At 47.1% G+C, this 27,909-nt stretch overlaps 2 protein-coding genes and 1 long non-coding RNA gene across 4 annotated transcripts in view; 2 read left to right on the forward strand and 1 right to left on the reverse strand.

The window, feature by feature from the left end:
* The first annotated feature begins 1,237 nt into the window (after nucleotides 1-1,237).
* OLA1 (Obg like ATPase 1) overlaps nucleotides 1,238-27,909 on the forward strand; it is a 136,654-nt gene continuing 109,982 nt past the window's right edge. Inside the window, exon 1 of the mRNA XM_061380246.1 lies at nucleotides 1,238-1,260. Coding sequence (XP_061236230.1) covers nucleotides 1,255-1,260 — 6 coding nt within the window. The 5' untranslated portion in view covers nucleotides 1,238-1,254. The remainder of the gene's footprint in view (nucleotides 1,261-27,909) is intronic.
* SP9 (Sp9 transcription factor) lies at nucleotides 5,744-8,358 on the reverse strand. 2 transcript variants are annotated; one of them, XM_061380118.1, is made up of 3 exons: nucleotides 8,203-8,352; nucleotides 7,660-7,919; nucleotides 5,744-7,469 (listed from the first exon to the last, which is right to left on the reverse strand). In XM_061380118.1, the coding sequence occupies exon 3, from the start codon at nucleotides 7,434-7,436 to the stop codon at nucleotides 6,111-6,113; it is 1,326 nt and encodes a 441-aa protein (XP_061236102.1). In that variant the 5' UTR covers nucleotides 7,437-7,469; nucleotides 7,660-7,919; nucleotides 8,203-8,352; the 3' UTR covers nucleotides 5,744-6,110. The 2 variants fall into 2 exon arrangements, with proteins under 2 accessions (XP_061236102.1, XP_061236092.1); XM_061380108.1 differs by lacking the exon at nucleotides 7,660-7,919 and having other exon boundaries at nucleotides 8,203-8,358.
* Nucleotides 10,015-21,802, forward strand: LOC133226582 (uncharacterized). The gene is made up of 3 exons (XR_009729570.1): nucleotides 10,015-10,271; nucleotides 14,938-15,035; nucleotides 20,835-21,802. It is a non-coding gene; the product is annotated as an uncharacterized LOC133226582 (long non-coding RNA).

Consider the following 27,909-nt stretch of genomic DNA (forward strand, 5'->3'; position numbering starts at 1 on the left):
GGGAGTACATTAGTTAGTGGGCAGTTGGAAAGGCATCACCTTTTCAGAATCCTCTGTATTCTGGCAAGCAGCTTTTCTTCACCTCCTCACTCACAGGACAAATGGGACTGTCTTCTATTACCAGTGCACTTCTTACAACAGTCACTCAGAAGCTTTTCAGTATCACACAGAGTATGATACATGGTGGAAGTGACCTGGCTTATCTTGTAGTGCATGTGAATAGGTTTGAAAGGGTGAGCCATTAAGGGATGTCACCTTCTTTTATAAGCATTTGTGCTAGGTTGCTCCAGGCGTTCTTGCCGGAGCAGATGGGAGCTGAAGGGCATGCGCAATTCAGTAGAGTCAGGCCCCATATTCATGTGTGTGTGGGAGCTCCGATGTAGAGAGAACAGGAGGAGACTGACAAAACGCCCGTACGAACAATCTGAACAAAACCTCTTCTGAAGAAGTTATTATGCTTCTGTGTAAGAGAGCACAGGGAAATGTGATAGGGGAAAAGGCATATTCTGGTAGAACGTTTTCATGTTAAGTGCAGCGTGAAAGATAGGAGAAACAGCCAGTGAGTACTGCAAGGTTCTTGTATTCTCAAGACAGGTCTCTTGCTTACAGGTCTGTTGGATTGTGTGTGGCACAGGAATCTGCCAACTGCAGTGCTTTTAGCTGAAGAAGGAAGGACAGCTCAACGTCCACCAGTCTTGGCATTTTTGTGGGCTATGCATTTTCTATTTTTGCATGTAGTTAAACTGTATATGATGTACATCTTGCCTTTTCACATACGAGGAGTAGGCAGATGGCATGGGGTTACTGTGATGGTGGCCACGGTGAATGAAAATTAGACGAGAAGAATAGCAGCGTTTTGGATATATCTAGCTCAAAGACTACCTGTTGAAGAGCACAACTCTAGTCCTTGTGACACCTGCTCTGCTTTCAGTGCAGCCCTGGGGAAGGTTGGTGCAGCTTCGGAGGGAGGCTCTCATTGCGTTCCCCAGGCCAGCCTGCGCCCCTTGCACCAGTGTGAGCAGCGAGCCGGCTGTGGGGGGACGGGGGTCCCTCACCCCCCTTGGGTGCCTTAAAAGCAGAAGGGGTGGGGTCGTGGGACGATGTGCCCAGTGAGGGCCCTCACGGCGCTGGGCCCGCCCCGTGCCCCGCCCCGGCCCGACCCGACCGGGTATTCCGCTGCGGGACGCTCGCCGGCCCGGTCCGGCTGCTCGGCAGCGCCGGCGGGGCCCGGTAGGAGGTGCTGTCGGTTCACAGATGAAGGTAAGAGCGTTTCTTTATTACTAATTTCTGTCTCCAAAGCCGCGGGATGGGGTTAATCCTCTGCCCAGGCTGGGGCCCGCTGCGCCGTGAGGCGGCTCCCTCAGCTCGGCGGGAAGGGCCGGGGCCCGGCGGCGCAGTCCTCCCAGCGGTCGGAGCGGGAGCAGCTGGGGCTGAGGGCAGGCCGACGGCTCCCTGAGGGCGAGCGGACAGCGCTGAGGGGACAGGGCCGGCTAGGTTGAGCGGCCCTCGCGGTTTCAGCCGGGGGCGGGCGGCCGCGGGCATCCGTCCTAGAGCCAGGGGCGTCCGAGCCGCCCTTCAGCTCTACTGCCCCGCGGAACCGATCGTTTCCAATTAGCGTTGAGCCGCGAGTCATTACTGTTCCGCCAGTAAATAAACAGGTGATTCCAGATCGGGTTCCTGCGTGGATCGTTACAATAAATATCCCTGAAGGAAGCTCTTTATTTATGTTGTCATTGATTAATTCTCACTACCTCATTTGATTTCGATTTAGAGCGATTTGATTCTAATTTAATTAGCATGTAATTTGGATGTACATAATTACTGTAATTATGACATTCAGGTAAGGCAGCTTTAGGCTGAAAGGCAATTTCAAATTTTCTAGCAACCTACTTTGTACTAGGGAACGGACAAGGACTCCGCGCCCTGCCACCCAAGTAGCAATTACCGCATCTCGGGAACAGGCGCTGCCGCAGGTTTGTGTTAAAACAGCGCCAAGAAGGCGAGGCACCGCCGCCGGGCGCGAAGCCCCGACACCCCCAGGTGGGCCGCGGCTGCGGGGCCGGCCCGCGGGGCCGCGCGGTGGACGGGGAGCAGTGACCCCTCTCCCCGCGGCGGGGCGCCGCCTCTCATTGCGCTGTGCCCGCCCGAGGACGGCCCCGGAGGAGCTGCCGAGCCGAGCCCAACGCGCTGCCTCCCCTCAGGTGGGTCTGTGCCGCTGCGTGCCCCCCCAGCCGTCCCCCACAAGACTTCATGCAGTGATGTCCTTGCTTTCCGCCCTCCCGCTCACGGGGGTCCGGCTCCGGCGCTCTCCCCTCTCCACCCGCCGAGGTCTTCCCGCGTTCGCGCCGCCGATTCTCCCTGTTGCCCGGCTCGGCCCAGGCCCCGTCCGCGCCCCCGAGCCCAGCGCCCGGAGCTCGGGGCCGCACCGGCCGCTAGGTGGCGCCAAGCAGCCGCCATGCGGCCCGCGCTGGGGCACGGCCGGGAGCGATAGCGACTCGCGGGTTGCAGGGTGGGGGGGGTCTTGTCGTTTCTAATGTGTTAAGAATGTTATTCCTTGAGGGGAATTTGTAGCGAAATTATTCTCACTTAAAATAAACACTTAGCGCACCAATTACCCGAAGGGGCGGGCTTCCCGTTGGATTCCCTTCATCTGCGTGTCGGAGGGGTGGGAGAAGGCCCCGGCGAGCAGATAATGGCTGCGAATAAATTACAGCTCCCGCAGATAAAGTTTCCATGTGAGCTGAAAGACGCAATTAAGAAACTGTCCGGGCACGAGATCGGGTGTTTATATATTATCTCATTAGAACAAAACCATTAATGTTACCTTTTAAGTGTAAAACGAGCCGTCGGGGCTGAGAGTCGCGGCGGGGGGCAGGGGACACGCTTCCTGCAAATAGAGACTTGCTGGTCGGACGGCGTTTGCTAGGTGACTTCCCCGGGCGTTTTCTCTTTTCCCGTCGGTTGGTGTTGCCGTCGCTGGCTGGGTTTTAGCTGCGTTTTGAGGGGCTAGAGGGGAAGGGGTTGAAGCTGCTGCCCGCGAGGTGCGGGAGCGGGAAGCGGTAGCTGGGGCGAGATGTGAGTGGGAGCCGACCGGGCTCGCCTTTGCTCAACGAGCGGGGCAGAGGTGTGAGAAGCCTGGTTCTGCCCTTCATCTCCCTCCTATCTGGCGCCCGAGAGGGCACCCCTCTCGTTCCCGGTGTTCCTCTGCTCTCGTGTCGGCGTCTCCCCGTTGCTGAACTATGGATTCAAAGAGTGAAATTAGATTTTCTTTTTCCCCCAGATTCTCACACCGCCTGTTCTTTAGGTTTTCTTTGTGTAGAAGTTCCCCAGACCATATAATTATCGCCAACATGTACGAAAGAATGGTGTCATTTATTTTTAAAAAGGTGACATGCTTTCTATTTTCCTGGTTAAACGAACCGGCTCTGCGGCCCAGAGATGCTCCCTTCTTCGTTTCTGGGGAGTCTGTAAGTGATGGACGTTTTCTGACCCGAAGGGGCAAAAGCAATGCAAAGAGGTCCTTGATCATTGAGCTGAGAATTGTAACCCCGGCCTGGCAGAAACTGGACCTGGATGGTGTCCTTTGATGTGTTTTATTATAAATCGAAAACAAAGCTGACTTCTGCCCCGCACCCCGCGCTGTGCATTCCTCCGCAACCCCGGCAGCGCCCGGCGGGGAGGGAAGGGGAGGGCGGGAGGACAGCCGTGCCCCGACGGTGGTTTACCTCTGCCCGAGAACGTCTCCTCACCCGCTCCCCTCCCCGCACCCTGCAGCCGGCAGGACCTTGCCGGGATGCTTTAGGCCGGAAGAATTCCGGCGAGGCTCTATCTCGGGGAGGGTGCTGCGGGCAGCGAGGTGCCTCTCCCGGGAGGCTGCCCGCGGAACGGCCCGCGGGGTCCTGCTCCGGGTCCCGCCGCCCTGGGCAGAGGAGGCGCGGGCCCTGCCCGGCCGCTTTTGTGAGGCGGAGGTGGGACGCGGTTATTAGTATTCACGGCAGATGTATTTTTCTTTAACGCAACGTCTTTATTGCAGTTGGTGGCCGACAGCAGAATCCGTTTCCCGGTGTTATTTGCATTCCCGGTTTTATGGAGGATTAAAATATTTGTGTTTCTCCAATCTATACCGTGCCGATCAAATTAACTTTTTTTTTTCCTTCCCCTCTCTTTATATATATTTTTTTAATAACACAATTATCTCATTTAACAATTTGCCTTTAAAAAAAATACTGTGGCTGTTAGGTTGGTGGTCAGGAGACAAAGGGAGTGAAAATAATTTTCATTTCAATAATTGCCTTCTGGTCAATTTAACTGTGCCTTATTTTGAAAGAGCCTGTCTAAATGAGATTCCTGTCCCAAATGTGTTCCCAGGCCTTAGCCCAGCCTTTAATTATTCCCGAGGTTTTTTTCTTCAGAATAAGACGCTGCACTGAGTAATCACAAAGAAGTCAGAGAGCATCCTTGAACCTTTTCAATAGCAGAGCCACTGATATTCAAATAACATGCAAGGACCATTTGACTGCATGGGGACATAAGCATTTCCAATTCACTATTTGCATAGATCAACTGTCTTTGAAAAGGAAAGGAGCAGTTGTCTTCCATAACATTAAAAAGCCTAGTTATCAAATCAAGTGCTTAGTTTGGGGCTTTTAAAACGTTTACATTTTATCTCAGGTTGCCCTTTACCGTTTGACATGCAAATTTGGTGCAGTTAATTTGGACAATTAAAAGGATCTTCAAGGGAGCTTTGTCACCGAGAATATTCGGAGTTTTCCCCGTGGACCAGCTGAGATAAAGTTGGCCAGAACAAATGATGTCTAGGAGATTAATTAGATATTTGATAAGACATGAATCCCTAATAAGGGAATACAAGGCACAGGGGGCTGCTGTGTGCTCTAAGTCAAAATTAATAACATTTAACAAGATTTTCATTTAGGCATGAAATGTCTTTTCCGGAGTATTGACTCTGGCGATTTATTCCCCCGAGACCACCTCCCAGCCCCGACAGCCTTGTGGCGCTGAAGGCTTTTTCTAAATTAAATAAATAGCTCCCTGGCACAGTTCGGGTTTTGGGGCCGGTTTTGCTAAAGGCGCTGAGGGCTCGGCCTGCGTCCGGCTGGCGGAGAGCGGCGCACTTTAAATTCGTTTAAAAACCCATAAACAAACCAAACCCCAACATAAAACGAAAACTGTGGCGGTTTGAAAAAAGAGTCATGGAGCGGGCCGGCTCGGCTCGGGGGCCAGCTCTGTCCACTCCCGGACCCCAGCATCCGCCGGTTGTTAATCCCGGTCACTAGAAGGGGGACAGGGAGGGAGGGGTGCGAAGGAGTCCCCCCTAAAAACCAGACCCCGGCGAGGGCTGGGCAGGAGGAGGGGGCACAAAGAACAACAAAACCCGTGAGTCTATGGTTCAGAGTCCTTTAATAATACCAAAATGAAAATATGTCAAGATTTTTTTGCCATACAGATAAACGCATTTAAATTTCTTTAAGAGACCTTAACTTACGTGTGTTTGAGTGAAATGTTAACTCAACATTTTAAATATCTTTTACATATATACTGACTTCCACAAAGTGCATCAGAAATTTAAAATAATAATTAAAAAAAAAAGGAACCAAAACCCCCAAAACCTCCCTGAATTTCAGGAATTCACCAATAATTAAGGAAAAAAAAAAAAAAAAAGGAAACCCCTCCCCAACCCCTTTCAGATCAACATTTACAAGAAAAATAAGCGAACACGATCTGGTTTTCTTTTTTTTTTTTTTTTCTTCTTTTTTTGAACCCTATTTATACAGATGTTTATGCGATACAGAGGAACCGTCTCGGATTTGCAGTTTGATTTCTCACCTTAAGCCTCTCTCAGGATGCTTTCCTTCCAACAGAAAGAAAAGGAGAACGGAAGAAAGTGTCACTTGGAACCTATTGGCCGGGCGGGACGGGGGTGAAGGGCCTCCCCTCTCCGGCCCCGCCGTCCGTTCCGCTCCGCTGCGGCCCTGGGCACCGTCCGCGGCGAGGGGCGGCTCGCGTCCCTCCGGCCGGCGCGGGGCAGAGTCCGGGCGGCTCCCCAGGGGCTCCCGAACAGGGACAGGGGCCAGGGCCGGGTGGCGCTGCCCCTAGGAGTCGCCGGGCCCCGCGGTAGGTTCCTTGCCCGGTCCGCGTGCGGCGGCGCCCACCCCGTCGTGCAGGATGAGGTCGGGGGACTCGGAGCGTGGAGTCTCCAGGTTGCTGGCGTCCGTGTCGCTGTCGCTGCCCTTTTTGCCCCCGCCGCCCCCGTTGTGCGTTTTGATGTGCTTGCTGAGGTGGTCGCTGCGCATGAAGCGCTTGTTGCAGACGGGGCAGGCAAAGCGCTTCTCGCCCGTGTGAGTCCGCAGGTGCCGCTGCAGCTCGTCGGAGCGGGTGAAGCGCTTCCCGCAGAAGAGCCAGTTGCAGACGAAGGGCCGCTCGCCCGTGTGCCAGCGCAGGTGCGCCTTCAGGTGCGAGGTCTTGCCGTAGACCTTTCCGCAGCCGGGGATGTGGCAGCTGTGCAGCCCCTTCCGCCGCAGGCTGGCCCCGGCTGGCCCCAGCCGCTCGGCCTCCTGGCAGTTGGGGCAGTCGCAAGTGGCGCGGCCCGAGTAGCGGCGGGCGGAGCGGGCAGAGCCGCCCCCGGCGGCGGCAGCGGCGGCACCCGAGATCATGGCGCTGGCCGCCGCCACCGCCGCGCTGGAGTCCGTGTAGGAGGGCAGCACGGGCTTGAAGCCCTCCTGGGTGAGCAGGTGCTGGCTGGTGGAGAGTAGGTGCGAGGCGGCCGTGGAGCCCAGGCCGGTGGAGCTGAAGGCGGAGTGGGTGAGGGAGCTGAAGTCGGGGTTGTAGGTGCCCAGCTGGGAGTGCAGCGAGGCCTGGGGGGCGCCCGAGTGCAGCGAGCTCTGCAGCCCCCCCGCCGGGTTCTGCACCTCCAGCCAGGAGCCCGGGTTGGTGTGCACGTCCCACCAGGAGGAGGCCGCCCCGTTGGCCACCTCACCCGCCGACAGCGTGGAATGGAAGCCCGACTTGTACCAGGACTCGTAGGGGTGCGCCATGCCCACCCGCGGGTAGAGGCTCTCGGCCGCCGAGGTGTGCACTTTGGAGATGAAGGCCGACTGCCCGCCGGGCTCCTGCGGGGACACGCCCGCCGCCGCCGCCGCCGAGTTGGAGAAGAGACCGCCGTAGTCGCTACTGAAGGCCGACGAGGTGGGCGAGGTGGAGGCCAGGCAGAAGGCGCTGTTGGCGGTGCCCGAGCCGCTGGCCAGTCCGCTGGAGCCTCTGCTCGTGGCCACCGTGAAGCCCGAGAGGCTGGAGCCCAGGTTGCAGCTGGATGTGGAGCGTTTCCAGGGGTGGAAGCCCCCTTTGGCGAAGGCGCTGGACTCAGGCAGGGTAGTCAGGGGGCTCGTGTTGCCGATCTTGTTGCAGGTGGCGGCCAGCATGGCCAGGGGAGTCGTTCCAAATCTCGGCTCCTCCTGCGGGAGAGACAAAGCCGGCCCGTCAGCCTCACCCCTGCCGCCACGCCGGGCTCCCACACGGACGCGGGCAGAAACCCGCCACGACGAGGGACACCGCGGGAAAGTTTTGGAGGCAGGCTCCGGCCCTGCCTCGCTCGACACAACTCGTTTTCCGTCTGGGACCCGTTTCGGCGCCCGAGGGGTTTACATCTGAAGCGGATCCCGACGGGGACGGGCTGCACGCATATCAGGAAAGGACGGTTGGGGACGGGCGCCCCGCTCAGCACCGGGCTGCTGCATCCCACCACCGACAAACCGAAAACCCCTTGGGAGCAGGATGCGGCATCTCCTTGGGGCCCTGTACAGGAGCGGCGGAAAACCGAAGGCGGGCAGGGCGTGGAGCCCTGCGACCGGCGCCGATCGCGAAACCAAGCTAGCGGGAAAAATCTTTGGACATTTAGCGTGGCGCTTCGGGTCAAAAAGAAAAAAAAGAAAGCAAAAAGAAAAAGGAAGAAAATAACAAACGAAAGGAGGGGGCAAGCAGCCCGTTTTCTCTCCGGCCAAGCGAGTTTTCAGACCAAACGACTCGATGGGAGACCCGCAGCGAAATCCCTCGAGGCGGGCGGGATCACCGCTCGCTCGCGGGCCAGCGCGCTTTGCCCGAGGGGCAGCCGCTGCGCGGCGGCGGCAGCAACAGTTTTGGTTGTTGTTTTTTGGCTGTTCCGGAGGGCAGCGCGCGGAGCCAACTTACCCCGAGGATAGACGTAGCCATAGCACGTCGCTGGGCCGGGCAGAGGGGCGCGGGGCGGAGGGGGACGGCGCTCGGTGTGCGCCCCGCGCTGCCCGGCGGCGCTGAGGACACTCCAGCTCGGCGGGGCTAAACTCTGCCTAAGTGCGGGCAGCGCCCGCTTTGAAGTACCGCTGGCGGCGGCGCTCGCCCAATGAGGGCGCGGGCGGAGCGGCCCGGAGCGGCCCGACAGCCAATCAGGCTGCGGCGGAGGTGCCGGCGCCGGGGCTCGGGGCTCGTGCCAGTCAGCGCGCGGGGAGGTAAACCCCCTCCACCCCCCACCCCCCCCTCAACTACTCCCCGCTCCGGACTGCGGCGATCGCGGCCGCAATTAACTACAAACGCCGGGTTGTGACTCCCGACGGCCCGAGCCGCCGGCGTGAGGCCGCGGGGACCGGCACCGCACCCCGCACCGGGGCGAGGGGAGCCGCAGAGGGCAGCAGTCGAGAGCAGGGGGTCGGGCGCAGGGCCGGGGTCGCGCCTGCAGCCGCCGCCTGTAACGTGTGCGGCGGGAGGTGCGAGATCCCCCGCTGCGCCGCAGCCACCTGCCGTGCCCCGGTCCGCCGAGCCCTACCTGCAGCGCTGCTGTTCAACAGGCCCTTTGCAGGCCGTCACTGGGCGGCTGACCGCGCTGGGTACAAACAGGCTGGCTGCGCCTAATGGCATTCTATGAAAGCGGGTTAATTTTTTGGTTTTGCTTTGCCAAATACTAGACGTGATTCCGGGCACAACGTATTCCCGAGTTTCTCTGCTAGAGGAACCGAGGAGGGGGTTTTAGTTATATAAAGCACCAGGAAAAAAAGAATCCAAAGGCATCCCCTTGCCCTCGTACCTGGGCGGAAGGGGGAACAGGGGGCATATGACATTCTGTCGTTTAAGAGACGATTTTATTTTACAGCGTAGTCCCCAGCAAAATACTTTGAAAGTGGAATTGTCAGCCTGTAGCAGGTTTTCAAGCCCCACGTCCCCCCGTAGAACAGGGCTGCTCACGGCAGAAGGCAGGCTCCCTCCGGGCAGTGCCGCTGAACAAGCCTTCCCAGCACTCGCTTGTGGCCTCTGCTCTGCACGCTCCCCACGCCCAATGAGCGACACAGGCTTTACCTGCGCTCTGCATGTGCGACATGTCAGTACAAACCTCGGCTCCTCCATCTCTTGCGATCTAGTCCCTTTGATTCGCAATTAGTGAAGGCTTCTTAAGTAATTGGCTAGAACTTGCCCGTACTGTGTCGGCGGAAGATCAATTGGCGTGCAACTTTTTTCATCGTTGCGACCGTCCCTGCGAGGCTGGGAGTAGGAGCTCTTCCCTGCGCTGCTGCCGTCCCTCGTGCAGCTGGGTGCAGCTCTGAACCAGCAATACGAATACGTTCAAGCAACGCTCTGCGTTAGAGTCAATATTTCCTTCTCCTCGGTGCCGCCTCAGCCATCCAGTGTAAAACCTCCTAGCAGATGCAAAATAGGCATCGCTGAGGAGCAAGATGGAGAAGCCGTGAATTCGAGGGGATTTCGCTTTTCTTTACTTGTTTTGATGTTGTTTTGTTGGGGTTTTGGTTTGTTTGGTTTTGGGGGGTATTTTTTTTTTTTTGGTTGGTTTTTTTCTTTCTGTGCTTAAACAAGGCGGGCATTGCGTTTTGTTGTACATTGTGTTATGAGACCTGCAGGACGCCTGCCACGCTAGGAAAGGATGTCCCTGGAGATTAGCTTTTATTTAAACGTCTAAGGCTATTTTCAAAGGGCGCTCGCCTTTTTGTCGCAGCGTATTAAGCAGAGTCGGGGGCAGTAGGAGGAAACGCTGTTCTGCGCTTAATTCTTTCCACATTGACTCGCAGCCAGCCAGGGGTCCGGGCAGTGCATGGCGAGCCCTTCCTCCGGGAGGGAGCTCTGCCTGGCGCGGATGGCGAGCGACGGCTTTAGCCGGGGGGGCTGGAGCACTCGACGGGAGGAGGCGATTTAAGGCGGTGGCGGGGGGAGCGACATAACCCCCGCGAGAGAGGCGAGGAGTCCGACAGGGGCACCCGGGAGCAATCGCCCAACAGGTGACTCCTCTCTTCCTTCCCTCCCTCCTTCCTTCCCTCCTTCCTCTCTCTGGGGAGAGCCCCGCTCCTTCCCAGGAGCCTGCCGAGGTGGTCGTCAAGTGGTAGCGAGGAGCTTCTGGCCAGCCCCCGGGCGGCGAGGGGAGAGGGTCTTTCCGCTCTCCTCGGGGAAAGTCATCAATAAAATAAGGTTGGGAGGCAGAGACTGAGAGCGTGACGTTCGGAAATGCTGTAACTCCACATCAGCGAGTAAAGGCATCCGCTGCCGGCCCGCCGTCCCTCCCCAGTGTAGCTGGGTCTCCGTTGTGCCTGCGGCGGGAGGCTCTGCCTCACCGCCGGCCATCCCTGCTCCCCTTCCCAACCGGGAAAGGGGCTGAAATCCTCGGGAGCGAGGCAGGCGGCAGGGAAAGGCTGTGCGGATGGCGGCGAGAAGGGGAAGGCTTGCTAAAAATCTTTAGGGGGTCAAGTATTTTCTGACAGATTTCTTTTTTTTCCATACTCCAAAAAACCGAGTTTTTAAACAAAGATCAATGTGTTATGCTAAAGTGTTGAGCTGACTGTTAAAACATTTGGGGGGATAATGACAATGTAACAAAGGCCTGGTTTGGAGTGAATCATCACCCTTTTAAAAGTTAAAGCAATTTTCAGGAGAATAGCTTTCAGCAAACGCTTTACATTATTCAAAACGGCCAAATAATGCTCTATTATAGCGCCTGAATGCTGCCAGTCAGCCCGTAAGTGCAATTTGTGCAAAGGCTCGGTGCCTTATCTCCACTTCTTTATAAAGAGGTGAATATAAAACAATTTCTTCCAAACCCAGACAGAGAGCACGAAAATTGCTTCCCTTTCTGCAATCAGGGCAATTTAACTGGAGTGCAATTAGCACTATTAAATGTCGATTCTGCATAAACAAATCTGACTAAGAAGCGAAAGTGGGGTGAGAACCTCATATAAACTGAAACTGATTTTTGAAAATTATGTATCCGGGTCCTTTACAATTGATCCGTGACGTTTTCATCTCGGAATATATTTACATCAGAAATACATTACAGTTAAATCAACATAAATCTATTAAAAAAAATAGTATAAACCCTCCGTATGAATGCTAATAAAGAATAGACTAATTAAATGCAACAGTTCACTTCCTTTGAACAATATTGTTTCCCATCTTCCCTTCACGCGTGTCTTTTGATCTGCGCGACTACTAAAGTTGCTGTCTTTAGGAGGTAAAGCTGGGAAACAATTCCTTCATTAAAGCTGATTGGGAGGCTCTGGGTTCATCCTCAAGAGCGTCAGATGGAATGGCTCTGCTGTTCAAACGCAGCTCGGGGACAGAGCTGCCAAGTATTTCCCCACTAAATCGATTTACCAGCAGTTAAACGTGAGGTTGCTGTACAATTCCCCCTGAACCCTAGGAGGGGCACGGAGTTTTACACATGGATGTTATGGGTGGGAGAGGGGCAAACCCTTCCAAGTTGAAGAGAAGCAGCCTCTGCTGCTGCCAAGCAGAAGGGAGGTGGGCAGGAAACAGGCGAAGTGCTCATCGCCGAGGGGAAGAATCGCGTCCTGCCAGCTTTTATTTTTTAATGTTTTTATTTTTTTTAAGCAACAGGGCTTCCGTGCTGAAGAGTCCCCTCTCCTCCCCCCTCTCAATTACACTTTACATTTACGTGATCTAGAATCCCCCATTGATTATCAGAGCAACGCAGAGGGGGACCTAGTGATAAATTAATAACTTCAGTTAAGGAAAAGCATCCCTACTATGCTGCCCAAGACCAGCTATTAAAAGGGGGAAGGATAGCGTTAAAATACAGCCCCTGGTGCCTGTTGAGCCCGCTGAATTCTTGCCACTACAGAGTTCTTCATTTGTGGATAAAGATGAAGAGCAGCTTTTGATTAGAAGGAAATCTTTTATAGTTAATAAAAAGGGAATGAGCACTGGGATCAAATAGATCATGGGAATTAAATGAAAATTATGGCACTCTCCAGCAACCCCTGCTTGAGCTTTCAGATTGTGCTTGTGGCAGAGTGCAGGAGTCCCCTCTCTTCCTGCCCCCCGCACGGAGAGCCCCGAGGTGGAGCATCAGATCGGGCTTGCAGCTCTTCGTCGGTCTTTAAGGTGACAGTGCTCAGGAGCGACAGGGCCACCCATCCTACCGGCGCTTAAAAAAAACCCCAGGGTAGTTCTCGAGACCCTCTCGTCTACGGAACTCAGCCAAAACAGTGTCTGTGGAACTAATTGTCTTCCGCTAAATTTATTTGGACCGTGTATTTTAAACCTCCCTTGTTCTGTTTATCTCAGCCAAAGAGACGTTAACAATCCCGCGGAAGACTAGTGTCAAAGGAAGGAAGGTGACTGCAGCCTGTGTGATGATTTTAATTACTACAATTATTGGAAGATTATTCAACAGCATCATGGATTTGTTTTCTTCCTTGGTAGGAAAGTCTGAGGAACGTTGTATGAGGAACGTTGTACGAGGATTTTATCTCTTGGTTCACACGCTTCCCAGCGCTGTTAGGATGTATAGGTTGGGCATGACAAGCTCGGGTTTGCTACAGCAGGTGCCAGCCAGTGCCAGTGCTCATAAAGCTTTCGTTAAACGAAGGTATTTCTAAATAGGACTTTAATTAGGGAACGGCTGGACCCACATTTATAGAGCGTAAAACCACCTTCTCACACAAGTCTATTAAAGAAGCTCCGGTGACTTGGTGATGAGCTCTGGGCTTAGGCACGGGGGGCAGCGGGGGGCAGCGGCCGCCACCGGCGGCAGTGCCACTGTCCCGGCAGGTTTCATTGGCACTGGCACTGGCACTGTCCCAGCCGGTCCCGGCGGCAGTGTCACCACCGCAGGTCCCGGTCGGCCCCGGAGGCAGTGCCCTTGTCCCGGGGGGGTCCCGGCGGCTGCCGACGCTCTCCCCGCGGGGCCGGCCAGGGCCGAGGGGAGTGGCAGCACCCTTCAGGGAGGCGGGAGAGCGTCCTTATGGCACAAGAGTCCCGTCCCCACGTTCCTCCTGGTATCCCGCCTATGATACCGGCCGAGCTCCTTATACCACATTTTTAGCCAGGCGTGACTCAGAATGTTGGCTGTGATTAAGCAAGCTGTCTATCTGCAGATAGAGACATGTGGGAGCGTAATAGGCAGGATGATTGACATTACAAAGTTGTCTTCCGTCCACGATGACCAATAAATCCTCCTGCAGGTTTCGCCCCTTAATGAATTGCTGGTTTGGAAGAGGAAAATAGGCTGGATATCCCCCACCCCCCTTCGTATGTTCCCCTCTCTTCCCTCCCCCTGTCCTGGGATTAGGGAGAGGAAAGACGGGGAACTGTTCATTGTGCTCCTTCTGTGTTCTGTAATTACTGGAGCTCAGGCTTAAGGTGAATTTCAGCTCAGATCATGAACCATTTCACGTTCAAATGCAAGCTTGCAATACTTTCCTAGTGGCAATTAGGAGCCTATTACAAGCCATTAGATTGATCAATGTACCTTAAACAATGTGAATGATTTATATGGCAAAGAAAAAAACCTTCTTACATCCATTGTACTGTTCCAGCGACCAACCTGGCCCTGTGTCTCCATTCATCACGGATTTAAACAACAAAAGCGATTTATTTAGAAAACTTCCATGCAAAGAAACAGGCTCAGTTCTTTCGTCTGCAAGGGTACCCGAGCTTTATCTGTCTTTATTGTAAAGAGATGCAGGCTGGAAGAAATCAAGCATATGGGGGGAGGAGGGGAGGGGTGAATTTGCTGGTTTCCAAACGGATTAATTCACCTTGTACCTGAAAGAAAGAAACAAAGAGATTCCTGACTGCTTCCTAAACAACCCACTAGTCCACTGTGCATATGTAACGCAAGGAGAAAAGCAGTAGCATACACATGCGTTTAACCAAATGTTTGAGTAGCTTTCGGTGTAGCCTTTTCATGACATTGTGGACACAGAGCCGCCAGTCCTGGAAGTTCCAAGGCAGGTATGGAGTGGAGAGCGGGCTGGGATGTGCCAGGTGAGGGAGGAAGGGGGTATGAGCAGCCTTCTTCACCATGGATAAGTATTCTAACCATTCTACAACAAAGAAATGTCACCGTGTTGGCTGCTATGAAAGCCAGAGCAGCTGCCCCGTAGGCCTTGGTCTGTCTGTGTCTACTCCCCTCCAGAAGACCCAGGGAACCTCTCAGGCCTGGGAAATTCCTCCCAGCTGTGGCAGCCCCAGAGTGAGGGGCTGGGAGAGGCTGGTGTCTTCATGCTTGCCAGTGGTTTGTTAGGGGTACAGAGATGCAGGTTGGAAAGGGTAGGATCATGCCTTGCATTTGGTCAGTTGGTGGCCTCCGTCTCATGTATTTTCCATGGGGTTTTTTGATAACCTTACTCACTTTGCTACTTAGCACTGCAAAGTCAATCTTCTCTATAGCTACGAAGTAACTGAATTAAGCTTTGGCTTGGTGTTAAACAGTTCTGACATGTTTCCAATTCAAACTGAGAAACACCCCCCCCCCCCCACGTGAACTAACTAAACTATTCTTTAAAATGGGACTTTGATGGGAGCTGGTGACAGTGTTAGAAAAAAAACCCAAAAACATTTGTAAGTTTTTGTTCAGGTGGAAATTTATTTTGCGATATCCCACAAGGCAGAATGTTATTAAGATCCCTATTATTATTTGTGTTTCAGTAACAGTCTGGTCTACTATTTCCTACATTCTGGTCTCTGGCAATCGCTGCAATGCTTGTCAAAAGTCACCATTTTATCACGTCGTTTTCTGCAAAGAGGTAAGCACACAGCACATCAATATTGGTACAAAGAAAAGAAGCAAGGGGTGAGTGTCAAGTCCTGTCAAGTGATATGACTATTTCATTACAAAGCACAGATATGGCCACTTCTGATTTTCTAGGTTATCCATATGGGATTGAGACGACTCACTTTTATGGTAATCAGCTGTTTGCTTTCTTGATAAAAAGGGATTAGTAAAATGCAATGTCTACCATGGCAATGGAACGATAGATGTGACAGGAATAAGAGGTGTCCTTCCCCTTCCCTATAGGAGATACCACAACGAGAGGAGGTGCGTTTCTATGGAATCTGTCACATGCCAAACCCAGTTATTCCCTTTCTTACAGACCCTATGCCATCAAGAACTTCACCTGTAAAATCAGCAGTGTCCTGCTTACTTTAAACTTGTTCTTTCTCATAGAGGATATGGGAAAAAAGAATAAAAGGTATGGAGGCCTCTTTCAAATGTGCAGAGGTTATCCCTTTAATCACATTGTGCTTTAAAGCCTTTTTCCTTTTCCAGAGCTTTGTGTTTGCCACTTTGCCCAGGAGAATTGCTGGGCCAGCCCTCTCAGGACAGGTTCTGGCCTTCCTCTGCTATAAGTATCTCCACAAAACTCGTCTACCTGAAGTGCCTTCTGCAAGCCTTAACCTACACACACGTACACCCTCTCTGTACAAAAGCAGCCTGAGCTTTCCAATATGCTGCTTCAGGCATTTACATTCCATCTGGGTTGCATTGCCCTTTAATTATCCCTCTTCTTATTGTGATCAAGTGAACTTTTACTAATCTCCACATTTATTGTTAAGGTAAATAGATGCTGCTTTTAATCAATATGGACGGCCACACCAATGCAGTTCGAAGTAACTTAAGACAACTGTAAGGAGTTCAATGTGTGTATAATTACAGAGAATGTCAGCTATTCACTCCAGTCTAATTCAGTGTCTCTTTAGAGACAGACCTCTTCCTTTTTGCCATTCCCACTCTCACCTCCTTTGCTCCCCCCTGCAAAGCAGGCAAGAGGAACACAGCGGAGATCAAGCAAGCAGCAGCCCTGCTGAACTTTAGGCTGCTTAGCAGATTGAAACTGCTAGGTGAATATAAGCATACGGGTACAATATAACACCTTCTTCCAACAAAAAAGATTGATTGCATCTTGGCCTGGGTATTAAATGTGCTATTATCAGAAGCAGCTGAAATAATGCATACAAGTCACTTTAAAAGAAAGCAGGTTTCCTTTGCGAACATGCCTATTATTTCAATAGTACTTGAGAACTATTTCAATAGTGGCCAGGTTGTTGCTTACTAAAGTACATTTGAATTTAATACATATATATCAAGGTTTTTTTCTTAATTTTAGTTTGAATTATTCCTGAAGTTCTCATTAAATTTACCATTTGTAAAGGACAGATTAAATGAAAATGGCTTTTAGAAAAATAGAGCTGGAAATTATTTTGGCCTTTCTGACCTGGAAGAGGTGATAATTTGCAGCAGCACTAGATACTGGACATACCTGACATTCTAGGTATTCCCTCACAGTTTCAGACCTTTGTACAGATGAACTCCATCTGGGACAAGCCAGCAGTCAACTTTCTGTTGCCTTAATGTAAATAAGAAGACTACAGCTGTTTTAAGCAATCTAGGCGGACAACACCAATGGAAAATGAATCTCAGGCAAGGGCAATGCTAAGAAAAGAATGTCTATTATCCACGATAATGCTCCTAACATTTTCTAAACAGCTATTACCTGTGTCTGTCTGTAATTGTCCTTGTTACAGTAACGGTGCAAGCTTTCTTTCAGAACACTTACAGAAATCCCTCTCCACTGACTTTTCCAAACATAAACAACCTATACAGCATTTTCTAATGTAAAACAAGTGTGGTAAGTAGGTCCCACATTAAAGAATCATTTTGACAAGAATGCCTGAAATGCTCAAGGGATTTTGGGTGGATTAGAAAATACCACCGTTTGCATTCAGTTTCCAAAAGCAGTCCCATGTATACTTATGAGCACTGGTAGGACCTATATAGCACATTGATGCTGAATTTGGAGGATTGCAGAGAATGGATAGCTCACCTTCTCTTTTGCAAAGCGGTGCAAAACAAGCCATTGTGGATTTCTGCTATCCATTATTTCTCATAGCTTTTATTGCTCATGAACATGACTAATTGTTAATATTGACACTAAAGAACATTTGTCTATTTAGAAAACAACACAGCTACAAAATTCCCAATTACAGCAAAGCACCTAGAAGCTAGCATCTCTATCGCCCTGCTCCCTGTTCATAATCCTATTAGATAAACCCCATCAGTTACTCTCCTTCAAATGAGACTGTCTCTAAATACAGACTGTTAGACACCTCAGAGAGATTGAAAGCAGTGAAACAAGGTGCAAGTTTACATACCTAAAATGTCACCTCAGTATTAAGAAATAGAATGTTCACAATTCTTACACAGTACTTACTGAGTGTTAACTTCATCCTCCGTTATGCAGTTTGGAGGGAATTTAGCAAAGCTCCTAGGTTTGCTCAGCCTGAGACAATAAAATTGTGTGCTGTTTGTCTGTTTCTTTGTAATTGTGACAGATGAAAGTACAGGCCTAAAAGGAAGCACTGGCAGTGTCCTTCAGCTTTTTCACATTACCACTGTACATACATCAGGACGTAAAATGAAGTAGCCAGACCTTTCAGCCCTTACCCAAGTTGTTATGCACTAACTTCAACAGAAGCTTTATCTGAGTGAGGACTACCTGCTCCTCCCGTTCGAAGTAAGACGTTGAAGTTAGTGCAAGTAGAAACTTGTACTCATTCAGAGAAAATGTTCTGAGAAGCTGTAAGGTGCAAAATCCAGGGTCAGGCTTTGGAAAGATGTGTTGCTGTGTTCTGCTTTAACTCCCAAAACTCTTTTGGAACCTTGTTTTCCCAGCAGCTGGGATGTGCTGCTTCTCAGACCACAGGGATGTGATGATAGTGCATTTTTTCCAGGGAGTAGCTGTGATACCTGCAAAGAGACTACTCATATTCCATGAAACAATAGGAGTGCAGGAAGAACACCTCTTTGTGCAGAAGTGCAGGCTGGGAACACTACAAAAGGTGAGGGAGGGACTCAGCCCGTGTAATGCTGGATGTGCTAGTGTTGTGTAAAAATCTGCGTATCTGGAGTTTTGCAGCTCTGAGACTGACATTGCTTGAACACAGACTGTTTGCAGATGGTGTTTTACCTGAGCATGTCCAATCACACTTGTGGCTGCATGAGGAAGAGGGAGGGGATCTCTGTAAATAAACTGCTTAAAAAGAAAACCAAGTAGTTGAAGTAGCAGCTTGGTCGTTTGATATTCGGTTGCCTTTTGTTACAGTATTTTTCAAATAGCTGTTACCATAACAACATATTTTTCTTTTAATTTTTTTTAGCTGTTTAAAAAAAAAGAAAAATCTTGCCAGAATTCTTCCGTAATAGCTTCCATTAACTGCAATGACTTCTGTTGGGGAGGCCAGTGCTGATGTCTCCTGCTGTCAAAAGCCACTCACAAATCTGGCAAATGTTTTGTTTGATAAGGCCAATTTGAGCTTTATAAAATATGTTGCAGGTTTTTTCCCAGCCCCAAAGAGCAAATATCAGTTAGGATGGGATTTGGAAATGATCATCTGCTAAGAGACAAGGTGCTTGATACCTGTCAGCAGAAAGTGTTCCACCCCTGAAAAACTACATCAGACGGAGCCGTAGATTCTCCTTTAACATAGTGGTAGTGTACCAAATACCAAGAGATAGACCTTAGAGACATATGTATAACAACAACAACAACAAAAACAAAGAAGGAGGAAGAAAGGAGGTACAAATGCTTCAGGAGGCCAGTATTTTTTCCTTATTCTACAGTGTGTATTTTGCTAAACTCTTAGGGTAAATGCTGTAGATGAGAGTGGTTTATCACAATCAAACAGAAGTTACTATAAAAACAATTGGAAGAAAATGAAAGACAGGGACTTAAATCTTAAGTGATTTAAACACTGATGCTGCCCCAGAAAAACTGGCAATTTTATTTTGGGTTCAAGTAATCTGCATGACTAAGAAATAATCACTTTTCCAAGCCTTCCACACACTTGACAGTAGCAAACATGTCCAGATTATTATAATTAGTAATTTTTCTGCTAATACCATCTTGTTTCTGGAAACAGGAACAAAACCATTTATTTTTGCAAGGCTTATTTTATAATGAGCTTTTTATAATTTTATAATCAACTAGAACCATGTTTTAGTGTAAGTTGTTTTATTATTTCTTTTATGCTGTTAACATAGAACAAGAAAAGGTTCCATGAATTGCTTAAGCATTGTTCTCTAAAATCTCTCAGAGGAGAGAAAAAAAAATGAACTGTACATTATTTCTATGTAGATCACTTGGATGAAAATGCCTAGCAGCCAACACTGGCTTGCTACTTTCCTAGGGAAGGTGTGCAAGCGTGTACATCCAGATGTGTGCACGTGTGCCCATGTTTTCTTTGTAGTAGCTAAAAAGAATATTTTAAAACCTTTAAAAGTAAAAAGAGTTGTTAAACAACATGCTTTCATTTCCATTCTCTTTGCCCATAAATCTACATTCACAAGAGTAGCTTAAATTAATTCCAGAGAGGATATTCCTGATTCACACAAGTAAAAATGACATTGTAAAATGAAGTGGTTATCTGGTCATAAGGCTTCAGTGAGCTTACTGCTACAAGATCGAATCTTCAGTTTAGTTTGTGAAGGTATCAAACATTCCAGTGAACCTGAAAACAGCAGTGTTGTAAACAGCATCACAAATCCTCTTGCTCTGTTTAAAATTCAGATTAGATAGCAATTTTTTCCTGTGTTGTTCAGATTTCTAATATGTACATGAATATATTTCTGCAAGTACATTAATTTCCCCCACATTTCGGTGTATTTAAAAGCATACACACATTGATGTATTTCTGCTTTTAAGGATATTAATTCCACTTTTGAGAATTTTCACTTCTAAGAATACTAATTCCACTTTTAAGAATGCAGCAGGTCCAGCATTAGGCTGTCTGCTGGAGTCTTTCTTTCTGATTTAGCAACAGAGCTGTGTCGGGGCTGATCTAACACTCTTGATCACTCATCACTTGATATAAAAAGGTGAAAGTGGTACTACAGATGCCTGCAGTTTGATTGGTAATGTCAAGAATGTTCATCCACACAACTGTCTGCTACATCTTATTCGCTGCAGTGAGGTTACTCAGTCTGAGATAATTTCATACAGGCAACAAAACAGTTTTGAAATCAAGTGACAAGTACTACATACTCCTTTTTTTCTGCTCCATATTGGTCGTAGGTGCATGTTAAAGATGCTGATGAGATGCATTAGATTTATTAATAACAAAAATCTCTTGCACTGACACCAGTCTGCTGTAACTAGGACTGAGAAGACAAGCTTTAAACAAAAGGAGCTTTCATACTCTGCTCTCTGTGGTGCGACCAGTCATTGTAGCTTGTTCTAGGACTCATAACTACTGAGGGGACTTTTGAAATGGGCACTATTTGAACTTCTGAGCATGGTCTATAATCTTCATTAATAATTACATCAACTGTGACAGTTCAATTCAGTGTAGGTATCTGAAACTCTCTCTGAAATTAATGATAGGCATGCTTTATAGCTTATGCATGTCAGAAGTTGTAAGGCAAGTCTCATCATGGAACTTAACTATTTTAACATGACTTTTTCAATAGTCCAACAATTTAAAACAATTGCATAGCGTTTTTTCTTTCTAGCTTTTAAAATACAGAAAATGTTTCATTGCATTTGTAGGGTTGAATACAGTTAAGTGACCTCTACAAAAGACTCCCTCTTTGAAGTGTTCTCTAAAGACATCTTCAAGGCAGCTGAGTGTCTCAGACTGTGATTTTGTAAGGTTTTGATGCTAGAAAATTGTTTAACAAACAGCTCAAAAATATTTAGATTTTGATTAATAACACACAGTCCCGTTGTATTTAAATAATATAAAGTATGAAACCTAACATGTGGCAGAAGAGTATGTGTTCCACATGGTTAGGAGAATAGGAATGGGGACATACCAATATCTGAGCAGGAAGGAAATAGTTATGCAAAGCCAATTAAACAATTCTTTAGGAATATATTAAACCGTTGTCTCTACTTACGCCAAAACTTTTCCTCCAACTTTGTGGTTAGAAAGGATGCTGCTTCAGCAGTGGAGGGAGTTCTGGTTAGCCTTGCTTTGTTCTTCAAATGACCACAATGTGTATGAATCTGAGAACCCTGGATTTGGTTAACACTGACTTCCCAGCAGAGAACAGTTTGGGGATATTAGCCAAATTATTTAGTATATGTAGTATATGAATAATACTAAGGTAACTCAGGAAAAATAGTTGAGTATAACCATCTGGAAGAGAATGCTGATACTGAAATCACAGGGGCTCAGAACCTTTGACCATAGTTAAATTCTTGTATAGTCTCACTATCTTCTCAAATCTTGAAACTTTACTCATAAAAGCAGCTTTACTGTGCCAAAAGAAGTTTTACTCTGTCTAAGGAAGTAAAATACTACTATATGTGGAGTCTTGCCAATGAAAGGACTTGGGCTGATGTTAAGAGATACTGAACTGGCCTACATAGAAGGGTTAATTTAAAAATCCCACTTCATTTATACCCTAATTGCTAGTTAGTAGATTAGGATCACACCTAATCTCATAGTAATTATATATTAGCTGTATATATTAGCTCTAGGATGAGATCTGATGTTTGAAAACAAGTATTTATTTTATTAAATGGAAAGGAGGAAAGGCCTACCCAACTTTGGTGTCATATGCCTGCTGCTCAGCTGCATATATAAGCTTTTCAATTCCAAAACAAAAAAACTTGTAGCTTCAATTTCTATTTTTGGACAATCCAAGGGAAAAAAAAAAATCCAAAACATTTATTTGTCAGTTTTTCCTATAATGGAAGCAAAATACAAACTTATTATCTATTTGCTGTGAATACATTAACATTGTGAATATGCAAGTTGCCATTTAACCTGCCAGTGCAATGCTGCAACTGTCCAGATGTAACAGTGAGAAAATGCCATGTACCAGTAATTCTCATTGATTTCAATGTTATTATTTTTAATAATGGCTGGAGGTAATATGTAGCCACAGAGATATGTGCAATGGAAAAGACTCAGAACCTGCATTCACATTTGAACTATCAGTCTGAAGAAAAGCCTTCCAAATGCGGCTCTCCATTAGTGATGAGTAGTGGTTACTATAGGAATATGCTTTCAGCACTGCACTGCTATCTGAAGTCAACATTGACTCTAAAGTGATTCTGTCCTCAGACCAACATAGCTATGACTGTTAAAAATGCGAAGAAAAGAGCTCATTCAGCAAGTCATACTAATTTTGTCTAGCCCGCGTTTGCAAACTGTTTAATTGTGGATTGGTATTACTAAATCTCAAGGATTACTTTGCAGTTGGTGGTATAAAAATTAAAAATAGTCTTCATTTAATCTCTTTCAGAAGAGTTGAAGCTAGATGTGGAAACAAAACGTAAATAATACATGAAAGCCTTATCATAAAATGCTTGATATCTAATCAGATTATTACCTGATTATTGGAATCTAAATTCAGAATCAGTTACAGAGCTTCGTGTTTAGCATTCATCCATCCCATCACAGAGATAACAGAACGAAGATTTTACCATAACATTTTTATAAGCCGGACTGTGACAATTTTTTGTGATTCAGGCTTCCAAGACTTTAGATTACCATTTTTAACCTCAGCTAAACAAAAGATTGGTCTTGTTAAGAACAGACGCGTTTCATTGAATGTCCACAAGAAACAGTATTTAGGGCTTTTTAAATCACAAGGCTTTTTTCCCCAGGTGCTTTCCCTGGGTGAATTCTCAGTCTGTAGGTGCAGATACCCACCACAGCTCACAATCTATCACAATTTCACATTTAAAAATTAAGCAGGCTGATATTTCTCCAGTCAGTAATGCTGAAAGGTACATATTGAAAAAGGGGGAAAGACCTTAGAGCCTTAAGATATTAAGTGTTTTGAAAATGCTTAACTGTTGTAGTCTCCAGGAATTTCAGGAATATAAAGCTGCAGTACTGAAGTTGCTGACAAAATCCTTTTTACCAGTGGGCTCTTTGTCAGGTAGGAGAAAACCAACCAAAACCTGAGGTGGCCTTGTCTTTGTTATAATGTCTTCTTTCCAAGAAGGCTGGTCTCCGACATACTGGACCATCAGTTTTTCACCTGATGGATTGCTGACTTAGCTGATGAGGTTTCAGAACCAAATCTTTCTTATGATGTGTGTGAGTTACAGAGCTGGCTCTAGGCAAGTTCAAATCTGTGTCGCTTTGAACATGTCTTGTTTGTGAGCAATTAAAAAAAATAGGTCATGTTTTGTACTCTGGAGATAGGACTGTTGTGGTTCTCCCCTAATTTAAACATTTTGCATACCCCAGACCACTTCAGGAAGCGTGCAGGGTGAAGGGGGTCCCCTCCTAAGCAGCTAATAGGGGGGAACTCACACTTTCAGGGAAAGTATGTCTAATAGCAGGGGATTACTATGAATCTCCTGGTTTGATGCACACCCTGGTTTAAATGTTATGGGAGTGGCTTCAGTACCCTGCAGCTTCTGCATCCCGCTTGTAGCTGCAGCCAGGCATAGTTTTAAATTTACTGAAGGTTGAAATTTGTGAAGAGAAGTTATCAGCTCTCCTTAGCAATGCAAAAACCAAAAATTAAGTCATTGGTTTACCTTTTCCCCAAAATGCTGCATGTTCTTATTATTTTCAAGTCAAAGGGATTTTTGAGTTCTGTGATGGTCAAACATTGATACACATTCATTTGACTTTGAGTAGAGAAAATAGAAGAAGTAAAACTACTTTTGAAACTATTTTATAAACAATCTCAGTGCATAGCATATAATACTATCTTGAGTACTAAATAATATTGATATGAAATTGACCTCTTGAGGAAGAAAAAAAAACCCCAACAAACAAACCAACAAACCAGAAAATATTTATTTTGTACATGTAATGATTACATTTGTTCACACTCTTAGACATAGCATCTCCCAGGCAGTGACTGTGATTCATGGACCACTGGGACCTTTGGATTATTTCTAAAGAGGTCTGTGAAAAATGGCTGAGAAACTAAGTTAATCCACAGAACACCACCTGTGATTGTGCAGTTAATGGCTTTAACTCATCTTGTAGTTTCCTCAATCACTACAGAAGATTTCTAGATTTTCTTTCCTAAGCTCTGAGGGTGCCAAAGAGTCCTTGAGCTTTGGCTGTTTCACAAAAGCCCTTGCTTGGGTGTTTCTAAAACAGCTTGATGGTTCTCAGCTGGGCAGAAGGAATTCAAGCAAGTGCTAGATGAAACAAGGGTATAAAAGGCCAGTTCAGGTGTTCAGTTGCCTTGTTCTTCTCCCAGCTTTGAGAACTGGAGACTGTATTAGGGTTGTTCTGTCATTTGTATTTCCAGGTGCTGAGTGGGTAGGTGGCTGGGATTTGTGTATCACCTATGCAAACCATGTGTTGGGGTGTTTTTTTTTTTGTGCTTTACTGAATCTGGCTGTTATAGATAACTTTGTGGCTAGCACAGCTGATGATCTGACAGCAGATAACTTCAGGTTCAATGCTGAGGAAGTCATCTAGTTCCTTGGGATATTACAGTAGTGAGATAAATACTGGCACTAGTGACCATCATCTCTTTCCTGACTGAATGCTGTTCTTAGGCATTTTGTGCCTGACAGTACACCTCTCCAGAGATGTGGGAATCTTAAGCTCAAATGATTTCTGAGGCAAATAGTATTTCAGTATCATCTAACTCCACTGATACACCAAGAAATGCCTGAAGAAATAACAGGAGAAACTTGAGATCAGTTTTGGCCTCAGTCATGAGGAGTTCTTACTCTGCCTTGCAGATAGATGTATTTGCAAATGTCGCTGTTGCTAATCCCCTTTAATATATGACACGAGGCTGAAAGTGAGCTCATAGGAGACCTTCTGTGTTGCTACGTGCTAACAGCTCAGAAATATGCAGAAGATGTAGGCAGAATATCATCACCAGTTTCCTACAAGAAAATGCTGTGCTTTGGTAAGTGTATTGAGATTTGCATTGGGGTGGGTTTCCAAGGACTTGAAATCTCGTTGGGTTTTTGAATGCCTTTAAAAGTAGCCTGTGTTTCTGCTGGGATCGTGCAGAAAGCGCTAGCCAACATGAAAAGTATCATGGACAATTGCTGTGAAAATGGTTAGCTTTATTTAAGATTCTGTTATGAAGCCATCTGGATTTCCAGTTTTAGCCAGTGAAATAAGCAACGAATGTGTGAGCTTCTGTCTTTATTCTGAAGTATAGTGGCTATTAAGGCAGAATTCTGAATCACTTTTCTTAATTTTTAACTGCAGTTTCTTATACTGTGAGCCTTTTTCTCTTCTATGTATTTTAATTATCATTTTACCTTGAAAACAAGGCATGGCTTTGCTGGGCTATTTGTGTAACATGATCAAGAACTTAATCATGTAGTTTCATCTCTCAGGCTGCTGGGTTAGAATCATAGAATCATAGAATAGTTAGGGTTGGAAAGGACCTTAAGATCATCTAGTTCCAACCCCCCTGCCATGGACAGGGACACCTCACAGTAAACCATGTCACCCAAGGCTTTGTTCAACCTGGCCTTGAACATTGCCAGGGATGGAGCATTCACAGCCTCCCTGGACAACCTATTCCAGTGCCTCACCACCCTAACAGGAAAGAATTTCCTCCTTATATCCAATCTAAACTTCCCCTGTTTAGGTTTGAACCTGCTACCCCTTGTCCTGTCACTACAGTCCCTAATGAAGAGTCCCTCCCCAGCATCCCAGAGTTAAACATTTTAGATACATTTGAAGCCTTTTATAACTTTATGGCTGAAATATGTATTGAGATTGCTAGGGACAGTGGTCAGTTTTGTCAGTACTTCTCTGACAAAACAAAGAATGATTAGGACTGAAACTTGCAGATTCAGACTGTTCAATTATGTTTCTAATCCAAGGGTTAGGAAAAGAGGGACAATCATTCAAGTTATTATTCAATGACGGACTGAAACTTGCATTTGAGAAGCGACTTCATAACTTATCTCAGCTAAAATGGAAAGAGAAATACACTTACCTGGAAGATAAAAAAACAGTAATATTGTTCTCAACCATCCACTTAAGAAAATTGGGTACAAATTGACATAAATTGGGTATTGAAGCAAAGGCACTACTGAAACTGTGACTGATTGTATTAAGTCTTCTCCCACTTTGTGCTGCAAAACAATCTCTTATCTTCTCATTAGAATGATTGGACACAGCCCTGTAAGTGACTGTGTATATTTCTTTTTTGGAGGCTGTAAAAATTTCAGATGTGTATGAGGCCATACAGTAGTTATGCTTTAGCATTAGCCCAAAATAATAACTCTTCACTGTTACTGAACTAACATAACACAGCTATTCAGACTTGGCCACCTACCTACACATTCCAACCTACAAAACACTGTGAGGGAAGACAACTGGAGTGGGATCATCACTTGGCAGATGTATATCATAAATTAGTGATCTTCCCAAGGCTTTTCAGTGAACCAGCAGTGCAGCTAAATTGTTATCACTGAGGCACCAAGCTCGCATTGTAAGGGAAAGTAGTAAGAAGAAATCATTAATACAAACACTATTAAACAGTCACTGGTTCTTTGGAAGATAAACTGAAAGGGATATATAAGCATTCTCAGCAATATGTTTCAGGCTAAGTCAAGGCACCAAAGTAAGGAGCATCAGTTACTGAAAGCTGCTTGGGTGAAGTCCAAGTGAAGCATAAAGGCACTGCAACCTCTTCCTCCCGCCTGTGTTCAGGGCAGCTCTGGTGCTGTGCAATGCAGTGTGTGACCTAGGGTTGGGATGCTGTCAGTAGAGCTGTGAGAGAGCATCTTGCTGAGGGCTTGTATGTGCTCATGTACTCTCAGGTGTGAGGTGGTAGATGTGCCTGCTCCTAGTTCTGTGACCTTTTGCAAAGGTCTTATGACCCGCTCTCCAACCTGTTTTTACTTGGCTGCCTGGATTGACTGCAGACCTGCTTTGTCACTATGCGCTTTCCTGGCAGTTACTGGACTTTTGGTTGATCCTGGCTGCCATTAACAAACCTGCTTTGCTCTTCTTGCTCACATACTGTGGAGCTGCTCCTCCTGCTGAGTGCCTGGCTGGGGTTCTGCAGGTGGCTTGCCTGCTCCAGGCCACCAGCTGCCCTGGTGGGAAGAGGACAGTGCCTCAGCCCAGGAGATTCCCTTCAAGGAGAGCTTCAAGGAATTTGGAAACTTGTAATTTGAACGAAAGAGAACAGGGCACATAAGGACCATTTTTTTTCCCTCTTAATTAAAAGCAAAAGACCCCTTTATATTGGTGGGAAAGACTGTAGCTAATTGTAAATATCACTACAAATGGTTTTGGAAACACTGGTTCACTTCTGCAGTCACTCCAGATCCTTGAGACATTTGAGCTTTTCATCTGTCATCCAAAATGAAATAGCAACTAACATTTAACGGGGGGGGGGGGGAAGAAATAATAATAAAAAGTAAAGCTAATGTTGTTTACACACTTGGTTAGTGTTTTGTAATTAATTTCTTTCTCCCTTTAGAATCACTGAAGGACTCTGGACTAAGTTACTGTGTCACTATTGTCAAATAAGATAGGAAATATTTTATCATATTTTGATCCCTATTTTTACCCTAATTTATGCTATATTAAAGACTTCCATTGTTCAAATCAGCAAATTAACATTGTTCATTGAGAATTTAATTCTAAATATTTTCACACCTTTGGTTTCCATCATAAGGTAAATGTAGTTCAGTACTAATT

The sequence above is a fragment of the Neopsephotus bourkii genome, unplaced genomic scaffold (genome assembly GCF_033783945.1).
Source record: "Neopsephotus bourkii isolate Nb327-2 ecotype Australia unplaced genomic scaffold, CSIRO-AGI_Nbou_v1 NB_196, whole genome shotgun sequence".
Classification (NCBI taxonomy): domain Eukaryota; kingdom Metazoa; phylum Chordata; class Aves; order Psittaciformes; family Psittacidae; genus Neopsephotus; species Neopsephotus bourkii.

Coding starts and splice junctions, on each gene's coding strand:
- SP9 (XM_061380108.1), bottom strand. CDS start 8,223: ATGGCTACGTCTATCCTCGGG. Junction 7,470..8,202: donor TGGCTACGTCTATCCTCGGG/GTAAGTTGGCTC, acceptor TCTCTCCCGCAG/GAGGAGCCGAGATTTGGAAC.